Below are 23526 nucleotides of genomic sequence, written 5' to 3' on the forward strand. Positions count from 1 at the left end.
TTTTTGCACCAGTACCATACTGTTTTTGTAATTGAGTCTAAAATTAGGAAGTGTGATACATCCTACCCTATTCTTTTCCTCAGGATTGTTTTAGCAATGTGAGATCTTTGGTGGTTTCATACAAAATTTAGCATTGTTTATCATTTCTATTTATGTGAAGGATGCTATTGTTATTTTGATGGGGATTGTATTGAATCTATAGAAGGCTTTGGGTACTGTGAACATTTTAACGGCATTCTTTTGATCCTTGAACACAGTATGTCTTTCCATTTTTGGTGTGTCTTTAATTTCTTTAAGCAAAGTCTGGTAGTTTTTGTTGTGCAGATATTTCACTTCCTTGGTGAAAGTTTTTACTGGGTATTTTATTGGTTTTGATGCTATTATGAATGGAATAGTTTACTTAATTTCACTTTTAGATGTCTCACTATTAGTGTATAGAGATGCAATGAATTCTATATGTTAATTTTATATCCTGCAACTTTACCAAAATCATGGATTAATTGCAACAGTTTTTGTGGAGTCGCTGGGATTTTCTGTGTACAAAATCATATCATCTGAAAATAGAGATATTTTTACCTCTTCCCATTCTGATAGCATTTTTTTCTTTATCTTGCTTAATTGCTCTGGCTAGAATTTCTAGTTCTATACTGAGAGGGGACATCCTGTCCTGTTACTCATCTTAGGAGTAAAACCTTTCCATTTTTCTGCATTGAGTATAATATTAGCTGTGGGTTTGTAATTTATGGCTTGTATAATGTTGAGATTGTTCCTTCTATACCCATTACTTCAAGGTTTTTATCATGGAATATGTTGCATTTTGTCCATTGCCTTTTCTGCATCTATTGAGATGATTATATGAGCTTTATCTTTCATTTTATTAACGTGATGTATTATCTTCATTGACTTGGTATGTTGAAGCATTCTTGCATCTCAGGGATAAATCCCACTCAGTTGTGGTGTATAATCATTTTATTTTTTTTCTTTTTTCTTGTTATTTCTTTTTATTTATTTTGATAGAGAGAGAGCATACAAGTGGGTGAGGGGTGGAGAGAGTGGATCCCAAGTGGGCTCCGGGCTGTCAGTGCAGAACACCAGGCAGGGCTCGATCTCACAAACCATGAGATCATGACCTGAGCTGAGATCAAGAGTCAGATGCTTATCTGACTGAGCACCAGGTACACCCCGTGTATACTCCTTTTAATATCTTAAGTTCAGTTTGCTAATACTTTAGGAGCTTTTGCATCTATATTTATCAGGGATATTAGTTTGTCTAATTGTTTCTGAGATTTGGATGAAGACACTGAAGACCATTTGGATCTTCTGTTTAAACCCAGCGCAGTTTCCATTAGGCCCTGCTCTCCCCTTTGCCATGGCTTCTGTATTACCAAGGTCTTGGACTGTGAAGTGTTTTTTAGGGTTAGTAATATGTTTATTTACATGATTTTTTTAAAATGAATTCTCTCGTGCTCTCCTACAGTTTGTGTTGTGTTTGTATTTCACATCATTGTTCTCACTGTATTCGTAGTACCCAGCACAATAACTAATTTGAAGTTCTGGCAATATTCCTCACACCTTAGGAATCTTCTTCATGCTAATTTTTTTCTTTTTATTTTACTTTCTCCTTTTTTTTTAATTAATGTTTCACGTTTTATTTAAATTCTAGTTAGTTAACATGTAATGTAATGTTAGTTTCCGGATTAGAATTTAGTGACTCATCACTTACAAAGCACCCAGTGCTCATTACAGGTGCCCTCCTAAATACCCATCATCCATTTAGCCCTTCCCTCCAGCAACCCTTCATTGATGCCAAGTTTTTCTAAACCTGAAATCATCGGCATCAGAATTACTGAGTTTCTCAGGTAAGATATAGAGGCGTGATCAACTATTAGATAGTAACATAGTAACTGTTAGCATTGTGTTTATATACAAATATTTGAGGAATCGGTAGTTTAAATTGGACTGACAAGGAAGAGAAAGAGATAGGATATTACATGCTCTAACTGGGGAGCTAGGATGTGGACCCAGGCAGTCTGACTACAGCCTGGAATCTCTACAATGTATCTCATGGTGTCTTGCCTCAGTCAGAATTTTTTTTTAAGTTTATTTATTTATTTTGAGAAACAGAGAGAGAGCATGCATGGACAAGCAGGGGAGGGTCAGGGAGAAGGAGAAACAGAATCCCAAGCAGTCTCCGTGCCATTAGTACAGAGCTTGATGCGCAGCTTGAACTCACAAACCGTGACATGATGACCTGAGACAGGATCAAGAGTCAGACGCTTAACTGACTGAGCCACCCAGGCACCCTTGTCAGATTTTGTTTTTGTTTTTGTTTTTGTTTTTGTTTTTTGAGATTCTGTGGATGAAGATGGATAGGCAGTCTGAAATCAAACAGAAATCCTCATCATTAGAGGTTTTTTTAAAGGTTTTATTAGCTTTTTAGTAAGGAACAGCCATTAGGTACAGAAACCAGATTTTCAAGTAGTGTAATTTCCTTTTCTGTTTTCTAACTTGCAGTATTATTTGCCAAAAGAATGAACCTGATTGGCAAAGTTCTCTAATACTATTTATAGAAAATCTGTGGTTCAACTCTATGAGACATTTGATATCATTAATATGACTTAAAAGGAACAGAATCTCCTATAGTAGGAATTGTTATTAGTGGGTCCTGATTATCAATCAGAGTCAATGAGAACTTCCTTGATTGTCAGCTATGTGCAGCTATATAATCTGGATCCAAAGAGAAAAATCAAACACTAAAAAGTAAAGCTTCCAAAGATTGCAATTGAGCTAAGATAGTAGGGTGTGCTTCAAATACATGTTCAAAAAGGAGGTGTTTTTTTTTTAATTGGAATGAATGACTTGCATCTAAATAGGGTTTCATAAAGTATAATTCAGAAATTACCTACATCAGAATTGTCACACCTGTAGTCTAACATGCCCCCAGTTATGTAATTCTGGCTGCACAGTGAAAACACCTAAAATTCTGAACTAGCGTCATTTCTGGGTTATCAAAGTGTTTAAACCCAATCAAAACAGGTCAAGACAACCACCAATAAGAGTTTTTAAGTGATTCAGGGGTGAGAATCAATATCTTGGTGTGTATATTGTTGGGTGGCAGAGATGCTATATTCTCTTTGCATTGTCAGCATGTACAGATGCTCCTTTACAATATTTCTTACAATATTAACTTAATTCTTAAGTACAGTCTCTCATTTTTCCTCTGGACTTGCCCTGTCTATCTCAAACCTGCCCCTAGTACCCCTCCAATGTTCCCCAAACTTGGGGGATTGTGTAACTTCCCACAATTAAACTTCAGAAACAAAATTCTAAATTTTCTCCTTTATTTCAGTAAAACAACACATGAATCATTAAGTTCTTTCCTTTTTCCCTTCTAAATATTTCTTTTTTTTTCCCCTCCATTTTTTTAATTTAAATTCTAGTTAGTTAACATATAGTGTAATACTGGTTTCAGGAGTAGAATTTAGTGATTCATCACTTATATCCAACACCCAGTGCTCATCATAACAAGTGCCTTCCTGAACACCCATCATTCATTCCCCACCCACGTCCCTCCATCAATCTTCATATTGGTCTCTATTGTTAAGACTATCTTATGGTTCGCTTCCTTCTCTCTTTTATTTCCTTCTAAATGTTTCTAAATTCCGTCTACTTGAGCTTCCCATGCTAATCAACAAATTTCTCATCTTGAAAATAGTCTCGATCGGTCTCCTTTGATAGATGTTCTTCTAAGAAACCACATTTCATCCAGAGTGGTTTTTCTGAAATGCAAATCTAATCATACTGTTCTCTGCTTAAAAGTTGCCAGCAGCTTCCAGTTTTCTAATCCCACCCCCCAGCATATGATCTAGGGAAGATTCTGATCTCTGGCCCTTTATATCTCCACAGCCTCATCTTCCACTTCATCTCTGGTTACTCATCGCCCACCCCTTAAGCCATCCTGATCGCATATTCAGCTGGGTCCAGTTCCTTGAGTGCACCTGTCAGCATTCACACACTTTGCTCTGTGGATGAGCTGCCTTTGCCTCAGCTCAAAATCATTGTAGGCTTCTCTGGCCAGCTCATTCTCGCCGGGTTATCGTACTGTCAGTTCCCATAGTACCACGTATTTCTTATATCATGGCACTTACCTCGTGCTATTGTAAATGCTTACTAAGGTTTCAATATTCCCAGCCAGTAGTTCAAGAGAAGGGTCTGTTTTTCTTTAGTTTTTTTTTTCATCTGCATATGGTTCTATTTCTCACACTTCAGTGAATAAAAACCAAGTAATGTTTTAAATGGCAAATCATAAAGATAATTAGGGTCTCAAAAGCTCCAGCACCGAATGATGACTATGGAAATCAGGAAGATGATGGTGGTAACAATTCATAATACTAATGGATAGCATTGTTGAGTGCTCACTCAATGGTGGCCCTTACACTAAGTGCTTTATGGTAACTATTGTATCATTATATCATATTATATCATGATAGTTATCATGGCAACCCTAAAATGTAGTTACTGTTATTCCAGTTTATAGATGAGGAAACTGAGGTTTGGAAACAGTATGTAATTCCTGCATGGTTCCAAAGCTAGTAAGTGGTAAAGTCAGAATCCAAATTGAAGCAACAGATTGCAGTCAGTAGTTGTCTCTACTGCCTTCAAGATAAGGACTAGGGCAGTAGTTACCAGAAATAGGAATTTTACAGATCAGTATAATTTTGTGTGTTTTTAATTTTTAATTTTTTTTTTTTTGAGAGAAAGAGACAGAGCATGAGCAGGGGGTGGGCAGAGACAGCGGGAAAGACAAAACCTGAAGCAGGCTCCAGGCTCTGAGCTGTCAGCACAGAGCCTGATGTGGGGCTCGAATCCACAAACCATGAGATCATGACCTGAGCCAAAGTCAGACACTTAATTGGGCCACCCAGGTGCCCAGATCAGTATAATTTTGAAATTTAAAAAGGGATTGGGGGGCCACCTCGGCTAAGTTTGTTTAGCAACTGATGGATTAACCAACTCGTGATTTCAGCTCCGGTTATGGTCTCACAGTTTGTGAGTTTGAAAGCTGGGACGGGCTCTGCACTGATAATGCCATCTCCTTGGGATTTTCTCTCACTCTCTCTCTTCCCCTCCTGCCTCCTCTATGCATGTGCGTATGCACACTATCTCCCAAAATAAATAAACTTAAAAAAATAAAAAAAAAATAATAATAAAGGGAACGGAGCACAAGAAATGACAAGTGATTATTAGTTGGTTAACCATTTTGCTTTTTACAATAGTTATCATCAACTATTCATAATTTCATACAAGTTCCTTTTTTCTTAAACTAAGCAATTAGAGAGACTACCTGGAAAAAGGCAATCCTTCCCGGTATAAGAAATTGGCAATCTTACTCAGTTCTAGGTACATACATTGTTCTTATATCACTGAAAATGTTAGATAAACATTTAAAGATATATTAGGATCCTGAGATACTCAAAATCTATGATAATTATGGTAAAGCATTTTGAAAAAAATCTATGAACCTAAAAAAATCTCAAACTTAGAAATTTTAAGAGCATGCTTTTTGTAAAAATGTTTTTTAATGTATTAAGTATAATTTATAATCTGCTGTTTGAGTCTAGGTTTACACTTTAAAACCTTAGTGGCAGAAATTCAAAAACTGCCTAGTCTATCACTATAATAAATGTGTGGAAGAAGTTCTATGTTAAATCTAGCACATTTGACAGTGGTATGTGCTGAGTGATTTTATGGATTTCTTTTCATTATAATAGATATGAACTTGTGGCCTTAACTACTAATTTTGGCAAATTATAGTAGTTTTCCAGTTATGGCAGTAATAATAAATTTCCTTCTTGAATATATTTATCTGAAAAAGTACAGTCCATTTAAAAAATACATTAAAGAGACAGCACTGTTGATTTATTCTAGTTTATAGAAAATGACATACATGCTCCATGAATAACTGTACTTTAAGATATAAACACTTTCAGCATTAAGAAATACCCAATACCTTGAATTTGTTGGGACCTCGTACTGGTACCTAAATTTTTCCAGTGGTAGCCCCAAACTAAAGGTCAGAGATGAGCCTTTCAGATCTAAAATTCTGAGGCCAGGTTGACGACTGAGGGTCAGTTGAGTTACCTTCCAGAAGAGACTGTCAGTATGTGTCTGTGGATGTGCAAAGGGATATTTTAATCCTAGGTTTACAACTCTGGGAAGTAATCGGGGGTAAGGGATAATAGTGGATGTTTAATTTTTGTGTCTGTTTTAAATAGAGGCGTTCTGAATGTGTTTGCCAGCAGAAAGAAGGAAGCCTGCAGAAAGGGGAGACTGAATATGCTAGAGAAAGGAGGATTGATGAAGCAAGGTCCCAAGAGAAGAGGTGGAGAGGGGTTCGAGATGATTGATAGAGGAAATGAGGGTGTCTCTGGGGAGTAAGAGGATTGATTGAGGAGATAAATTGGTACAAAATAAAGCCAGATGTTCAAAAAACAAATGTTATCCACCTTACACTTTCATGTAGGCTTTTTCCTGTTAAAATGCCTTGATCAGAAACTAGAGGTCAGGTTTTCCAGTAATGACCATCGTTGGTGCTCAACATACGGCATTCCTCCCATGCATACTAAGTTTTCTCTCTTAAGAGAGTCCCCAGAAAGAAAAGCAGGCTTAGTTTACACTAGATTCCACACAGTGTTGGGCTCATTAATTTATGAGGTGAGCATATGAGGGGACGTGGTAAACTGGTATAAATGTGAAAGAAGTGTACGGGTATGTTTGTTCTTTTCAATTCTTTACACTAGCCTTCACTATTTCAGCTGCTGTTTGCTAGGAGAAATATTTAAAAGTCATATGCATAAAACATAGGCACATCTCAGATATTCTAACTTTGTTTCTTTCAAATGGTTTTCCCCCCCAAGGAAACTTTTTTTTTTTTTTTTTTTTTTTTTTTTTTTAACAATTGAAGCCCAAAGTCTGAACTATTACCTTCCCACAGGCCTTGATGATGGCAAAAGCGATAGGAAAAGGGTCACGGCTAGGTAAAGGACTTGCAAGCACATTTGTTTGTGAGTTGAGGTTTGTAATAGGAAAAGCACGTTGCTGATCCAAGTTTTATTTTCATTATCTTGCATGCTCCCCACAGGAAGGCTTGATGAAAATACATTTAGGACAAAGACTTGTGTCTCTTTCAGCTGGATGTTATATAATTAACCCAAACTGTGGTGACTTTAAATGATAAACTTTTATTCTGAATATACTGTTTTTGCACAAGATTTAACACAACATTTTCTGGGATTATAAATATTTTTATAACAGTATTATACAAATTTTTACAAAATGTGTTTTATCAGGCTAGTTAATTTCCACAAAAGTGTCAAGAGAACATAATAAAGGGGAGAAAAGATCTTTTGTTCACAGAGCCAATTGGCCTTTCGCATGGATGCACACTGAGCATTTCAATAAAAGTATCCTAAACGCACGATCCAACAATCATACAGCACAACAAAAAAGACAGCTTTGTCAGACCACGCGGTAAACTCAACCGGCATCTATACAAGACAGTATCCCATTAGTCTCCGTGGAATTTCTTTGAGTTAACTATGTGAACTAGAAGTAAGGTAGATGAAATTATTGGTAAGCGTTATCTGAGTCTTTGAAATTCTGGAATTTATTCAACACTAGATACTTATGTTGTATTGATTTGCTGTTTACAGAAAGGTACACGGAATATTAGCAATATTAACATTCGGCTAATGGGAAAACAACCAAGTTCTAGATAACGATGAGATATTTTCAGCTGCGGGCACGTGAACTCATTCTATTCTACACTTAAAAAAGTCACAATGTCCGTTTTGTTTCACAAGGTCAAGCTGTCTACCTCTAGATTTCTTAGTGTCAGCTAACGATCAATGGAATAGTTTAGAGTTTTAAATTAAGACATAGAATTTAAGCTTTGGTGGAGAGAAAGGTTAAAATGAGATGTAAAATAGAAGAGAGCATCAAATAAGCAAGTAACACTTGGGTTGCAAAGGTCACTTAAAAGGGATACTGCCTATTTGAACCCAGTAAGGCCAGTTTTAAAGTTAATAAAAGGAATATTATAGGAAAACTTACAAATGGCAGCAACACTGTTTTGTTTTTTTTCCAAGTTAAGCAGTAACGCCTCAAGCATTAGAAACATGAAAAAAGATCATACTAAAATCTTATAGGCCCAGGACCTAAAAATCTCTTCAATCAAACTTGCTAACTATGTCATGTTAAAAACCTGTTACAAATATGGACCACGATTGGTGTTTGGCAGTAATGCTGGTTGTTCAAATGAAGAAAATATAAAGAAACCATTAATGCAAAAATCATTCCTGTTACTCAACACCAACGTAAGACTTACTTTGATTTTGTTTTAATGGCAAACTACATGAAACTGGATGAGTAGAGCCAAAATTAAATAAACCTAAGAGTCTAAAAGCTTTTTTTCTTGATCTCTTATATTGGTTAGTCTTTGAAAACCAGTATTTATAACAGGCTATTTAAGTTCTGGATGACAATTAGAACTCACAGAAAAATCCTAAATTAAATATAACAGTGTGATGGAATGAGTGTTACTGTCTTTGAAAAAATGCTAAACGTATGAAGGCCAGTATTAGGCATGAGAACAATTTTTAGTCAGAAAGCACGTTCTTACCCAATTTATCACCATGTATGTGGGTCTCATAATATAGGTTTGTTTTATAACAGAAAAAAAAAAAAGGATCATAGCAAGACTCGTGCACGTAAATATATTTTGATGGCAAATGGAATCAATAGGACCCTGCCAAGAGATGCCAAGGTTAACTGTGATGGAGGCAACAATAATGCAGTTGATGAAAACATACTATTTCAGTGACATTAGCCATGAAAACATATTTAATAGATTTGAAGGATAATTTTAAGGTAGTTTGTTGTATGCTGGAAGCAATTCAGTTGTTTTAATGTGCATCATATATACACACGAACTAACATAATTTGATATTTTGATATCCCCTTCCCAACACTTTCATGACCTAAAATAGTCTAGCAAAAGTTAACAAGAAGTTTTAAATATTTAATTAACAAACAACATGATTTAAACATAGTGTTACTAGAGTGAGAAGTTCCGTATTTTTTTAAATCACTTTGGTGTTTTCTAAAATGTCAATACCAGTTACAAATGAGACTACAAAATCACAACAATGAGATAGAAATGGTAACTGATGTCAACTCCTAGAACAATAGCTGGCAAAGTGATTCCATTCCCGTCCCCCCCATTTATAAATAAAAAATAGTTTAAATAAGGAAATATACACAAATGGTACCTAGGGTATACTGGTGGTGAGAGGGAATGACAAATGTATGCAGAGCTAAAAACAAAACAAATGTCTTTTAAGCTATGCTAAAGACGTGGTTATGTCTTTGATATGCAGAGCATATTAAAGCATGCTGGATAATGTTAATAAGATTTTGACTTAAAAATGACGTATAAGAAAATTTCCAGCATATACACACACCAGAATTTGGCATGTTCAAAATAAGAACAAATGCATTTTGCCATAAAAAATATCTGCACACTTCTAGCCTTCGGCAGAATTGCTCACTTTAACTAGAATTACACATTCATTGGTTTTACCCTTTCTTCAAACACTGTTGACTCTTGAAAATTATTTTGAAAAGCATAAATAATCATCTACCATATTACTCTATAATGAAATATTTGATTTACTATACTAATCATTTTCACCAATGAGGCTGTATAAAAACAATTTTGATTATTCACAATCAAGTATTCATGTGTATACAGATTCAAGGTTTCCTATTTGTTCAGATTGTTATAAAACCCTCAGCAAACTGCACGGAAATTTTGGTCAAGTGATCATACCGCTTAAAATGGAGGGACAAAAGCAGCAGCAGCAGAAATGTTTGGATTTTATGCGCTACTATTCAAACGAACAAAGAGGAAACCTAGTATGAATCTTCATTGAGAACATATATGTACTCTTCAAAAAATAAATGTGTCAAATCTGATTTATGTACTTAAAATATCTGTACATAGGTTTTCAGGCAAAAGCACGAGTCTGTATAAAATCCATTAATTCCCATTTCACCATTTCCCTAACCCAATCATTCGGCATTGACATCGCACAGTATATTCAGAGTAATTGAACGACATTTGTAAAGATGACTTAAGTGCATTCCACTGCAAGGTTCAGAGTCTTACATAACAATAATGTCACTCAGTTAACTTTTCAAAGGACTATACTCTACAGTAAGAGAAAAACAAAAACCGAAAGTTAAAATAGCAGCAGCATCATGCAAAATACCCTTGGTAACCAAAGTTCATTTATCACGAGAAAAAACGTTTTCCCCTCCCCCCAACAAGTTTCTCTTAGAGCTTTTTGAAATATCTGGCTAGCACTACATAACTTTACTGTGAACAAAAGAAACATTACATCGAAGCATTTATTAAGGGCTTACATTTATGAGGAGATAGGTAACATATTCAAATTGCACCTTCAAGCACCTTTAGTTTAATAGTTTCTTAGTTATTGTTTTCAAACACCAATTCATTCTCTCAGCTAAACTTAATTGGTCATCATTTGTGTTACATTTTTGGCAGAGAAGCCATTCTTCATAAGGCATTTTATTTATGGCAAATTTTTTTTTGTAGAAAATTAGCCATTATTTCTATTTCAACAGATTACACCAATCTCTGTTTTGTTTTGTTTTTTTCAATAACCATTACTCAAAGCAGGAAATAATTTTTAACAGAAGAATACGTGAAGGCAAAAATAACTCCATTTTTTCCTCTACAGATTTTCTTGGTAAAAGAACGAGAATTGCAGCAGGTCAAAATTCCATGTCAAGGTCAAGACAATTTGTATGATTCATAAACAGTATGGGGAGCCCTTTTACATGTAATCACCAACAATGCAACGACAAACTCTCAAATCTTCCAATAGAGCATGTATAGAATTTTGCTTTGATGTTATACATAGATGATGCAGCATTCACACAAGTTCAAGGATCTGATACCCTGACATGCAGCCAGTGGGTGTCATATGAGTCTGCGCCTTACATTTATGCCATGGTATGGGCCCAGCTAGTGTTCTGCTGATTCCACAGTTGACCCTATTTTAATGCGACCAAGGGCTCATGTTTTGGCAGGGTCTGGAGTTTAATTATGCAGATTTAGTTTTAGAAGGTCACAACTGGCAGTGTCTGCTGCCAGATAAAAGCCAAAGTAGTACAAACTGGACGCCAATGATGGACCACAGGGAGGGATTCAATCCAGAAACACCACCACAGTCAGTATAATCCTCCTGTTGGAAAGAAAAGGAAAAAGAAAAATCCTGAGGAAATACTCAGTATGAATCTTTTGGAGCACCCACGTATAGTCCACTTCTGAACTCACCTTACAAAAGTGCTTTAGTTTGAATCCAAATAAATTACATTACCCTAAAGTTTATAGTTCAACGTTCTGAACAAAGCAATTTCTCTAGTACTGTTTCAAGAATGCCTTACATTTTGAGTTGCAGATTCTGATGATTAAGAAAGAAAACACATTAACAAAAAACGCTGTTTAGAGTAATAAACTAGTTGCAAAAAAAAGGACAAAAAACAAAACAAAAACTTCCATAGTACCAGATATTCTTCTTATATATTCATGAACATAAGTAAAAATAAAATTTACTAGCAGATTTTATAATTCCCAAGAATTATGATTTTAGCAATGAGGCTCAATAAGGCAAAGTTTGGGACAGGTAAAATCAATTTAAGAAACACACTTCTCTATTTTCCATATCCCTTATATCCAATTTCAAAGGTGAACATACCATACTGCACATGTAGCATCGGGACCTTCACCAAAATTAAAAATAATAATGTATTTGAACCACACCTGAAAGGACACTCTAAGAACATATTCAAAATAAAGAGCTAAGCTAGCAAGAGATGCTTGTCTAGTTTCCAGAACCATGAAATACCAGCAATTGACATTTGCATGCCCCATGGTCTAGTGATGGCTCATGAAGTCATTAAGTTCCCTACTATTGGAAAAATTATCCTTTATTTTTTATTCCTAGGTTCTGTATTCTGTAACTTTTTCTACATCCTTAATTCCCTTTAATTATTGAATTTCATAAAAGATGATTAGGAGAGGGGTGCCTGGATGGTTCAGTCATTTAAGCATCTGACTCTTGATTTCAACTCAGGTCATGATCTCATGGTTGGTGGGATCGAGACCCACCTCCACAGCATGGAGCTTGCTTGGGATTCTCTTTGTCCCATTCTTTCTGCCATCCCCCACATGCCTGCATTCTTTCTCCTCTCAAAATAAATAAATTAAAAAAAAAGATGTTTAGGAAAGTAATTAGATATGATTTTTTTCTTACAGCCTTCACTATGCCAAGGTGCATCTTCCAATAATCAAAAGAATAGGCTACGTGAGTAAAGAACTGAGTAAAATGTTCAGAATAATTTCACAGAGACTCTGAGCTGGTTTGGCTTGTTTTCCTCACTAAGGTTTAATACAGTACTTGCCACCCAATAAATAAAATTTCTTTGAGTTGCATTTTCAGGCAGAATGCTTTTTCTGTTTGTTAAAGAGATGTCTAAAAGAAACAAAATCCATTACGAAAAATTTATTTTTCATAATCAACTAAATATAAGGCAAAACATAAAATAATGATCAATTCTTGGCCCTCATTGTACTTGACTTGTCAGGAGCATTTGGCAATGTAGAATATTCTCCCCTTGCAGTATTTTCTCATGTATATTTGCCTAACGCTTTTGGTTTCTCCCAAACTTGTTGGGGGTTCATCTTGCTCTCTTTGGCTCAACATGCCTCTCTTCATGCTCTCTACGTGACAGACTTTTCCAGGGGTTCTTTTTATTTACACTTTCTTCCTAGGTAATGTAATCTGGTCCTATAGCTTTAAATTCCACACATCTGTTAATAACTTCTACTTTTATCCTTTTTAATAGGAAATGATTTTTGCTTTTTTGTGTTTTCATTTTTTTCTTTAAAGTATGAGTTTCAGTTTAAATGGACAAATAAAATTGTAAGATATTTCAAGTGTACATTTAGGTGATCTGATATACCTAGACATTGTGAAAAGATAACCCCTTCCCCCATTAAATAACATTTCCATTATCCACATATTTATCATTTTCCCCCTTTGGTGACAATATTTAATTTCACGGCGTTATCAACTGTAAGTCATCACATTTTATTAGATCTTCAGAGTGTATTCATAGTATAGCTGAAAGTTTGTACCCTTTTACCAAACTCTCCCTATCTCCCCTTAGGTACTGGCAATTACTTTTCTACTCTTTGTTTCTATGAATTTGATTAAAAAAAATTTTTAACATTTATTTGTTGTTGAGAGAGAGAGAGAGAGAGAGCAAGAGAGAGCATGAGCACGGGAGGGGCAGAGAGAGAGACACACAGAATCCGAAGCAGGCTCCAGGCTCCAAGCTGTCAGCCCCGAGCCCGACACGGGGTTCGAACTCATAAACCATGCGATCATGACCTGAGCCGAAGTCAAGACGCTCAACTGACTGAGCCACCCAGGTGCCCCTATGATTTGATTTTTTAAAAATAGAATCCATATATAAGTAATGTCATGCAATATTTGTCTTTATCTAGCTTGTTTCATGTAGCATAATGCCCTCAAGGTCCAACCATGTTGTCACAAATGGCTGGCTGTCCTATATATCTATCTATATAACACTTCTATATCCATTCATCTGTTGACGGACACTTAGGTTGTTTCTATATCTTGGCTATTGAAAAAATGTCTCAGTCAACATAGGAGGGTTTATGACTTTTTCTGGAAAAAAAATTTTAATGTTTGCTTTTGAGAGAGAGTGCAAGTGGGGGAGGGGCAGAGAGTGAGAGAGACACAGATCTGAAGCAGGCTCCAAGCTGTCAGCACAGAGCCCAATGTGGGTCTAAACCCAGGAACTGTGAGATCATGACTTGAGCTGAAGTTGGATGCTTAACTGACTGAGCCACCCAGGGGTCCCTATGTCTTTTCTAATTAGTGTTTTCGTTTTCTTCAACTCTAAGTGAATACTTAGAGTTGCTGATTCATACAGTTGTATTTCTAATTTTTTGAGGAACCTCCATACCAGTTTTCATAGTGGTCCCTCACACAGGATTCCCATTTTCCACATCCTTGCCATAATGGTGATCTCTTGTCTTTTTGATAATAGCCATTCTAGCATGTGTGAGGTGATATCTCATTGAAGTTTAGATTTGCACGTATCTCCTAAGTGATGCTGAGCCTCTTTCACGTATAGACATAAGATGGATATACTGCAGGTTCAGTTCCAATTGTAGATATCGAATAAAGTGAATATCTCAATAAAGCTACTCAAATGATTTTTTTGGTTTCCCAGTGCATATAAAAGTTATGTTGATACTATAGTGTAGTCTCTTAAGTGTACAATAGCCCTGTGTCTAAAAAAGTACATACCTTAATTTAAAAAATATTTTGGTGCTAAAAAATGCTAATCATCATCTGAGCTTTCAGGGAGTCATAATTCCGCCCCCCCCCCCACCACTGCCCCGGTCAAGGGTCTTGCCACAATTGATGATGGCTGCTGACTGATGAGGGTGGTAGTTGCTGAATAGCTATTGCAATTTCTTAAAATAAGACAACAAAAAGTTTGCTGCATTGATGGATGCTTCCTTTCAAGAACAATTTCCCTACAGTCTGGGATGCTGTTTGGTAGTATTGTGCCCACAATAGAACTTCTTTCAAAATTAAAGTCAATCCTCTCAAATCCTGTTGATGCATGATCAACTAAGTTTACGTAGCATTCTGACTCCTCTGTTGTCATTTCAAAAATAGCCACAGAATCTTCACCACGAGTACAACATTCTATTTCCAGAAACTACTTTGGTTCATCCATAAGAATTAAACCTTCATTCATTCAAGTTTTTAAAAAAATTTCTTTAAATTCAAGTTATTTACCATACAGTGTTGTCGTGGTTTCAGGTATAGAACACAGTGATTCATCACTTCCTTGTAACACACAGTGCTCATCCCAACAAGTGCCCTCATTAATGCCCATCACCCATTTAGCACATTCCCCCAACCCCCGCCTCTCTCCAGCAACACTCAGTTTCTTCTCTGTATTTAAGAGTCTCTTATGGTTTGCCTCCCTGTCTTTATCGTATTTTTCTCCCCTTCCCCTATGTTCATCTGTTGTGTTTCTTAAATTCCACCTGAGTGAAATCATATGATAGCCGTGTTTCTCTGACTTATTTCACTAATCATAAGATGCTCTAATTCCATCCACGTTATTGCAAATGGCAAGATTTCATTCTTTTTGTTCTCCAAGTGGTATTCCATTGTGTGTGTATGCATATATATGTGTGTGTGTGTATATGTATATATATGCCACATCTTCTCCATCCATTCAAGTTTTATCATGAGATTGCAGCAATCCAGTTACATCTTTAGCCTCCACTTGTAATTCTAGTTTTCTTGTTGTTTCTACCCCGTCTGCACTTACTTCCTCTACGGCATTCTTGAACCACTCAAAGTCATCTATGAGGGTTCAAATCAACTTCTTCTAAACTTGTTCATGTTGATATTTTGGCTTCTCCCTTGAATTGTGAATGTTCTTCATAACATCTAGAATGGTGAATCCTTTCCAGAAAGTTTTCAATAAAGTTTTCCCAGATCCATTAGAGGAGTATCTGTGACAGCTATAGGCTTACAAAATGTGTATTTCCTAAATAACAAGACTTGGACAAGTGGAAATTACTCCTTGATCCATGGGCTGCAGAATGATGTGTTAGCAGGCATGAACACAACATGTATCTCACTATACATCTCTGTCATAGCTCTTGGGTGACCAGGTGCATTCTCAGTAAGTAGTCACATTTTGAAAGGATTTTTTTCCCCGCAGTAATAGGTCTCAACAGTGGACTTCAAATATTCAGTAAACCATGTTGTAAACAGATGTGCTGTCATCCAAGCTTTGTTGTCCATTGATAGAGAACACAGACAAAGTAAATCAAGCCTAATTCTTAAGAACCCTAGGATTTTCAGAAGGGTCAATGAGCAGTGACTTCAACTTCAAGCCACCAGCTCATTAGCCCCTAACAAGAGATACAGTCTATCGTTTGAAGATAGGTGTTGACTTCTAGTCTGTAGCTATGAAGGATTTAGATGGCATCTTGTTTCAACAGAAGGCTATTTCTTCTACATTGAAAATCTCTCACTTACTGTAGCCATTTTCATTAATTACCTACTTAGATCTTCTGGATAGCTTGCTGTTTTACCTTATACTGTTATGTTATGGAGCTGGCTTCTTCACTTCAATCTCATGAACTAACCTCTGCTAGCTTCAAACTTTTCTTTGGCAGCTTTCTCCTCTCTCCCAGCTTTCACAGAAAGGAAGAAAATCAGGGCCTTGATGTGGATTTGGCTTCAGCTTAGGTAATGTTGTGGTTAGATTGATCTCCTATGCAGACCCCTAAAACTTTGCCTTTTTTTTTTTTTAACCATTTGTGTGTTCACTGAAATAGCACTTTTACTTTTAATTTCCTTTAAGAACTTTTCCTTTACATCCACGACTTGACCAAATGTTTTGCACAAGAGGCCTAGCATTCAGCCTTTGGCCTTTGACATAGCTTCCTCGCTACCTTTTAAGGTAAGAGACATGTGACTCTTCCTTTCACTTGAACACTTAGTGACCAGTGTAGGGTTACTAAGTGGCCTCCTTTCAAGATCATTTTGTCTCAGGAAATAGCAAAGCCCAAGGAGAGAAAAGGAGCTGGGGAAATGGCTGGTCGGTAGAGCTTTCTGAACACAAATAACATTTCTTAAGTGTGTTGTCTTAAATGGGTGTGGTTTGTGGTGCCCCCAAACAATTAGAATGGTACTATCAAAAACACTGTGAAAATCGTATGTGACACAAAGACACCAGTGAGCAAATGCTGTTGGAAAAATGGCACAAATACATTTGCTTGAGGCAGGGTTGCCACAAACCTTCAATTTGTTAAAAAAAAAAAAAAATGCAGTATCTGTAAAGTGCAATAAAAGCAAAGCACAGTAAAATAAGGTGTGCTTGGACCTGTTTCCCATTCATAGGGATTTGGGAAAAATTCTACTCAGATTCTCTGTCAACTCTTTAATCAGATTTCTTTTGATATTATCTGACTTGATTTCTTTATACATTTGGGATACTGGTCGCTTATCAGATACATAATTTGCAAACAGTTCCTCCCATTTTGTGTATAGCCTTTCAAGTTTATTGGTTTCCTTTGCTGTGCAGAAACTTTTAATTTTGATGTAGTCCCATGTTGATTTTTGCTTTTCTTGCCTTTGCTGTTGGGATCAAATTTAAAAAAAAAAAAAAAGAAAAGAAATAGTTGTCAAAACCGATGTCAACAAGATTGCTTCCTAGGTTTTCTTCTGGGAGTTTTATGGTTTCAGGTCTTACATTCAAGTAGTTAATCCATTTTCAGTTGACTTTTGTTGACAGTGTAAGATAGTGGTCCATTTTTATTCTTTTGTGTGTGGGCTTTCAGTTTTCCCAGTACTTTTTTTTTTTTTTTTTTTTTTAAATTTTTAGAGAGAGGGAGTGCGAACAGGGGAGAACTGCAGAGGGGGAACGAGAGAGAGTCTAAAGCAGACTTCATGCTTAGTGTGAAGCCCAACATGACCCTGGGATAATGACCTGAGCTGAAATCAGGAGTCAGATGCTCAACCTACTGAGCTACCCTGGTGCCCCATCAGCACTATGTAATGAAGAGACTGTTCTTTCCCATTATACATTCTTGGCTCCTTTGTCGTAAGTTAATGGAACATACATACGTGGGTTTACTCCTGGGCTGTTTTGTTACATTGATCTGTGTGTCTGTGTGTGCCAGTACCACACTGTTTTGATTAATGTATTTGTATAATATAGTTTCATATCAAGAAGTGTGATGTCTCCAGCTTTGTTCTTCTTTCTCAAGGTTGCTTTGCCTGTTACGGTTTTGTGGTTTCATACATATGTTAGAATCATTTGTTGTATTTCAGTGAAAAATGTCATTGAAATTCTGATAGGAATTGCAATGAATCTGTAGATTGCTTTGTATGGTATGCATATTTTAACAATATTCTTTTTTTAAATATTTATTTATTTTTGAGACAGAAACAGAGCATGAGTGCGAGAGGGGCAGAGAGAGGGAGTCACGGAAACTGAAGCAGGCTCCAGGCTCTGAGCTGTCAGCACAGAGCCTGACGTGGGGCTTGAACCCACCAACAGTGAGATCATGACCTGAGCCAAAGTCAGATGCCCAACTGACTGAGCCACCCAGGTGACCCCATTTTAACAATATTCTAATTCATGAGAACTAGTATCTTTCCCTTTATTTTTCAAGTTCTTTTATGTTATAGTTTTTAGTGTTTACCCCCTTGGTTAAATTTACTAAGTATTTGATTTTTTGGCAAAATTATAAATGAAATTATTTTAACAACTTCTGTTAGTGTATAAAATAGAACTCATTTTTTACATTTTTTTAATCTTGCAATTTTACTAAATTTATTTGAATAAGTGGATTTCTTAGGGTTTTCTATATACAATATCATACCATCTGCAAATAGAGATAATTTTTTCTTTTGCAGTTTGGATGCCTATTATTTTTCTTGCGTATTTGATCTGCCTAGAACTTACAGTACTACGTTACAGAAAGTGGCAAGAATGGGCATCCTTGTCTTATTCATGGCATTAGAGGAGAAGCTGTTAGTTTCTGGTACTTGGCTGTTAGCTTCTTCTAATTTTACCATTGTGAATGATAGCTGTGAGCCTTTATTTTGTTGAAGTACAGATCTTATATACCAACTTTGTTAAGGGTTTTTAATCACGGCGGATGTTAAATTTTGCAAGTGCTTTGTCTGCATTTATTGAGATCATACGATTTTCTTTTCCCCTTCACTTTATTAATGTGGTTCACACTGGTTCATTTGTGAATGTGAAACTGTCCTTGCATCCCACTTAATCATGGTATATGGTTTAGTGTTGTTGGATTCAGCTTGCTAACATTTTCTTGAGGATTTTTGCATCTAGGTTCTTCAAAGATACTAGCCTGTAACTTTATTCTTGCAGTGTTCTTGTCTGGTTTTGGTATTATGGTAAGGCTGGCTTTGTCAAATGAGCTTGAAAGTGTTCTCTCTTGCTATATTTTTGGAAGAGTTTGAGAGGGATTGGTATTAATTCTTCTTTGAATGTTCGTTTAACTTACCAGTGAAGCCATCTGGTCTTTGGCTTCTGATTGTCGGGAGGTTTTTGATAGCTGATTCGATCTGCTTACTAGTAATGGATATGTTCAGATTTTCTATTTCTTCATGAATCACTCTTGATAGGCTCCATATTTTTTAAGAATTTATCAATTTCTTCTAGAGTTCCCAATTTTTGCCATGTATTGTTTATATAGTAGTTTCTTATCATCTTCTATATTTTGTGATAACAATTTTAATGTCTTTTTTTCATTCCTAGTTTTATTTTAATCCTCTTTTCCTTGGTAAGTCTAACTAAAGTTTTTTCTTTTCAAAAAAAAAAAAAAACCAGTTCTTAATTGCAATGTATTGTATTGTCTTTTTGGTTTCTATTTCACTTATTTCTGCCATGATTTTTGTTATTTCCTACCTCCTAGCATTAGGCTTCATTTGCTATTAATCCTTGAGGTGTAAATTTATTTAAGATGTTTGTCTATTCTTAATATAGGTGTTTATCACTATAAACTTTCCTCTTAGAACTGCTTTGCTGCTTGCCAATAGTTTTGGTTCAGTGTATTTCCATCTTCATTTGTCTCATTTGTGTGTGTGTGTGTGTGTGTGTGTGTGTGTGTGTGTAATTTCCCTTAGGATTTCTTCTTTGACCCATGACTGTTGAGTGGCATATTGTTTAATCTCCACATATTTGTGAATTGTACAGTTTTCTTTATATTGTTGAGATCTAGTTTGATACAACTGTGGCCAGAGAAGATGTTTGCTAGGATTTTAATCTTCTCAAATTTATTAAGGCTTTTTTGGTGATTTAACATATGTTCTATCGTGGAAGATGTTCCATGTTCATTTCAGAACAAAGTGTAGAATGCTGCTTTTGGATAGAATGTTCTGTAAGTGTCACTTAAATCCATGTGATCTAATGGGTTATTTAATTCCAGTGTTTGCTTATTCATTTTCTGTCTGGATGATCTATCCATTGATGAAAGTGGGCGACTGAAGTCTCCTGTTTAGTATTATTACTATTACTATATCGCTGCCTACTTCTCCTGTTAGGTCTGTTAATATTTGCCATACTATCTTTAAGCCCCTTTATATCAGGTGCATAAATATTTCTAAATGTTATATCCACTTTTGACTGAACCCTTTATCAATATATAATGATTATGTCTCTTAGTACAGTTTTTGTCTTGAGGTCTTTTGTGTCCAGGTATAGCTACCCCAGCTTTCTTTTGATTTCCATTTGCATGGAATATATTTTTCTATCCATTTACTTTCATATATTTTAAGGTGTGTGTCCTTAAAGCTGAAGTGTGCGGTTTTGATTTGTTTTCCCTAATGACTAGTAATGTTGAACATCTTTTCATGTAGCTGTTGGCCATTTTGATGTCATCTTTGAAAACACATCTATTTAGTTTTCCTGCCCATTTTTTAATTGTTTTTTTTAAACTTTAATGAGTTCTTCAAATATTCTGGATATTAACTCCTTTTCCTATACATGGCTTGCATTTTTTCCCTCATTCTGTAGGTTGCCTTTTCATTTGGTTGTTTCTTTGTGGAGAAGCATTCAAAGTTGCCATAGTCCCATTTGTTAATTTCTGCTTTGGTTTTTTGTGCTTTTGGTATTGTATCCAAAAATCATTGACAGGACCAATGTCAAGGAACTTCTTTACTACTTTGTCTTCTAGGATGTTTTTTAGTATCAGGTCTTATATTAAAGTCTTTGATCTTTTCTGAGTTAATTTTTGTGAGTGGTATAAGATAGGGGTCCATTTTCATTGCCCTGCATGTGTTCACTTTTTCCAGCACCATTTGTTGGTGACTATCCTTTCCCAATGGGGTGTTCTTGGCTTTTGTGCTGAATATTAGTTGACCATATACATGTAAGGGTTTCCTTCTGGGCTCTCTTCTATTCCACTAGCCTATGTGTCTATTTTTGTGCCAGTACTATACTGTTTTGATTACTATAGGTTTATTGTATAATCTAAAATCCAGAAATCTGATACCTGCAGCTTTTTTCTTTTTCCTCAGGACTATTATGGTATTTTGAATCTTTTGTGGGTCCATATGAATTTTAGAATTATTTTTTTCTATTGCTGTGAATGCTGTTGGCATTTTGATGGGGGCTACATTGAATCCATAGCTGTCTTTGGGTGGTACGGACATTTTACAATATTAATATCTATTTATGCTTGTGTTCTTTTTTCAGCAAAGTCTTGTAGCTTTCACTGTGCAGCTCTTTCACTTCCTGGAAGTTACGCCTAAATACTTTGGTTTGGATGCTGTTGTGAATGGGATAGTTTATTTCTTTTTCAGATGTTTTATTATTAGTGTATAGAAATGCAACTGATACTTGTATGTTGATTTTTGTATCTTGCAACTTTACTGAAATTACGGATTGCTGCCAACAGTCTTTTGAGGGAGTCTTTGGGTTTTTCTGTATACAGAACCATCTTTTCTGTCAATACTGGCAGCTTTACTTCTTCCTTCCCTATTTGGACCCCTGTTATTTCTTTGTCTCACCTATAATTCGAGCTAGGGCTTCCACACTATGTTGAATGAGAGCAGTGCTCATCTCTGATCTGAGAGTTAAAGCTCCACATTTTCTTCCACTGAGTATAATGTTAGCTGAGTGTTCGTCATATATGGCCTTTATTAGGTTGAAGTATGTTCCTCTATACCCCATCTGACCAAGGTTTTTATCATGAAATGATGTATTTTGTCAAAGGGTCTTTTTTAAATCTATTTATGTCATTTTTATCTCTTATGTTATTACTGTGATTTATTACATTCAGTTCTTTGACTTTTTTGTACTTTTTAATATTTTCTCTTTATTGAAGTTCTTATTTAGCTTTTGCATTTTCCTCCTGACTTTGGTGAGCATCTTTATGACCATTATTTTGAACTCCTTTAGGGCTGTTGGTGGAGTTTTATCTTGTTGTTTTTAAAAGTTTTCTGTTTTCTGTATCTTCGTTTTCCTGGACTCTGTGTTGGTTTCTGTGCATTTGAAAAAACACACCACGATTCACAGGCTTGAAGTGGCTCCCAATAAGTGGGGGGTGTGCCTTTAACTGTCTGTGTCCCATTGGGGATGATCTCATTCAGCACCTGGATGCAGGCTGATTGGAGGCAGAACCCTGAGGCAATAGTTTTTGAGGTATGTAAATAGACCCACCCCTTTTAGGGTATGACTAAGAGAAGAACATTTTAGTTGGCCTTCACTGTGCCGAACCCTGGGGGAATTTACAGTTAAGAACTGTGTATTTGCCACTGTCCCCCAATACCCAAGAAGATCAGCTCTACTGGCCACCATGGCCAAGTGATAAAGGGAGGTGTTTTTTGGGCAGCAGTCTTAAAAGCCAAATGCCAAATGGATCCACAAGCTCCTTCGGAGACAGACCAGTGACTTGGAGTATGTCACAGGGTCAAAGTGGAGGCATGGCCCACTGCCTTCCTCTGTGTCTAAGGAGGCCTGCAGTCAGCCTCTAAATGTGTGCTAAATCAGAGAAAGACTGGGCATAGGGCATTGATGTTTGGTCCATCTTCTCTAAGCCTTGGAAGGAAAGCTACAGTGAGTCCTCGGGAGCCTGTTGACAATTGTTTCTTTGCTATGGTCTTGTCCCCCTATTAGACTTTCAGAGATAGTTATTGGGGACACTGTACTTTGCATGGAAGTCTTAAAATTCCACTACTTGGTATTCAGACCAAACCCTTCATTCCTCAAGGAAGAGCTAAGAGTTAAAAATTCCCTCCTGATTACACGCTGCTATGCCAGAGGTAGGGATTATGGGGATAGTGTGTCTTAGCACTTCCTACCTGTTTCAATGTGGTTGTTTTCTCATTCACCCAATACGTATGGGTCATTCACCTCGTTTCTCCATTTTTTTTTTTCCAGAGGAAAGTGCTTTGTTTATAGTTACAGGTTTAGCGGGTCTGTGATATAGAGTGAGTTTGGCACTCCCATGTCACCATCTTGGACCAGAACTGCAAAAACTCACACTTTGTATCTTCAGACCTGAATTCTCCTGTGACCTCTGCAGGGATTGAGCTCTGCCGCCTCTCCTCTCTGATGCCTCAGAAAGGCCCCAAATTTGCCCAAAGACACTATTTTTTCTGAACGATACTTCTAGGAGAAGTGGATCAGGGCAAAGACAAGTCATCTGTGATCCCTCCCCGCCCCTCGTTTTCAAATGTAATCCACCAGCACATCCTCTTAACTTTAGCTTCCAAATAGATCTCCAAACTTACCACTTCTCACTATCTCGTGTCTTAGTCACCATCGCTT

The 23526-nt window shown here is 36.4% G+C and overlaps 1 protein-coding gene across 4 annotated transcripts in view; it reads right to left on the bottom strand.

Moving 5' to 3' along the window:
- Positions 1-8872: 8872 nt before the first annotated feature.
- Positions 8873-23526, bottom strand: part of CACNA2D1 (calcium voltage-gated channel auxiliary subunit alpha2delta 1) — a 497531-nt gene continuing 482877 nt past the window's right edge. For all 4 annotated transcript variants that reach the window (XM_042965363.1, XM_042965360.1, XM_042965362.1 and 1 more), the window contains one exon: positions 8873-11330. In XM_042965363.1, coding sequence (XP_042821297.1) covers positions 11214-11330 — 117 coding nt within the window. In that variant the 3' untranslated portion in view covers positions 8873-11213. The remainder of the gene's footprint in view (positions 11331-23526) is intronic.

Source organism: Panthera tigris, chromosome A2 (genome assembly GCF_018350195.1).
Source record: "Panthera tigris isolate Pti1 chromosome A2, P.tigris_Pti1_mat1.1, whole genome shotgun sequence".
Classification (NCBI taxonomy): domain Eukaryota; kingdom Metazoa; phylum Chordata; class Mammalia; order Carnivora; family Felidae; genus Panthera; species Panthera tigris.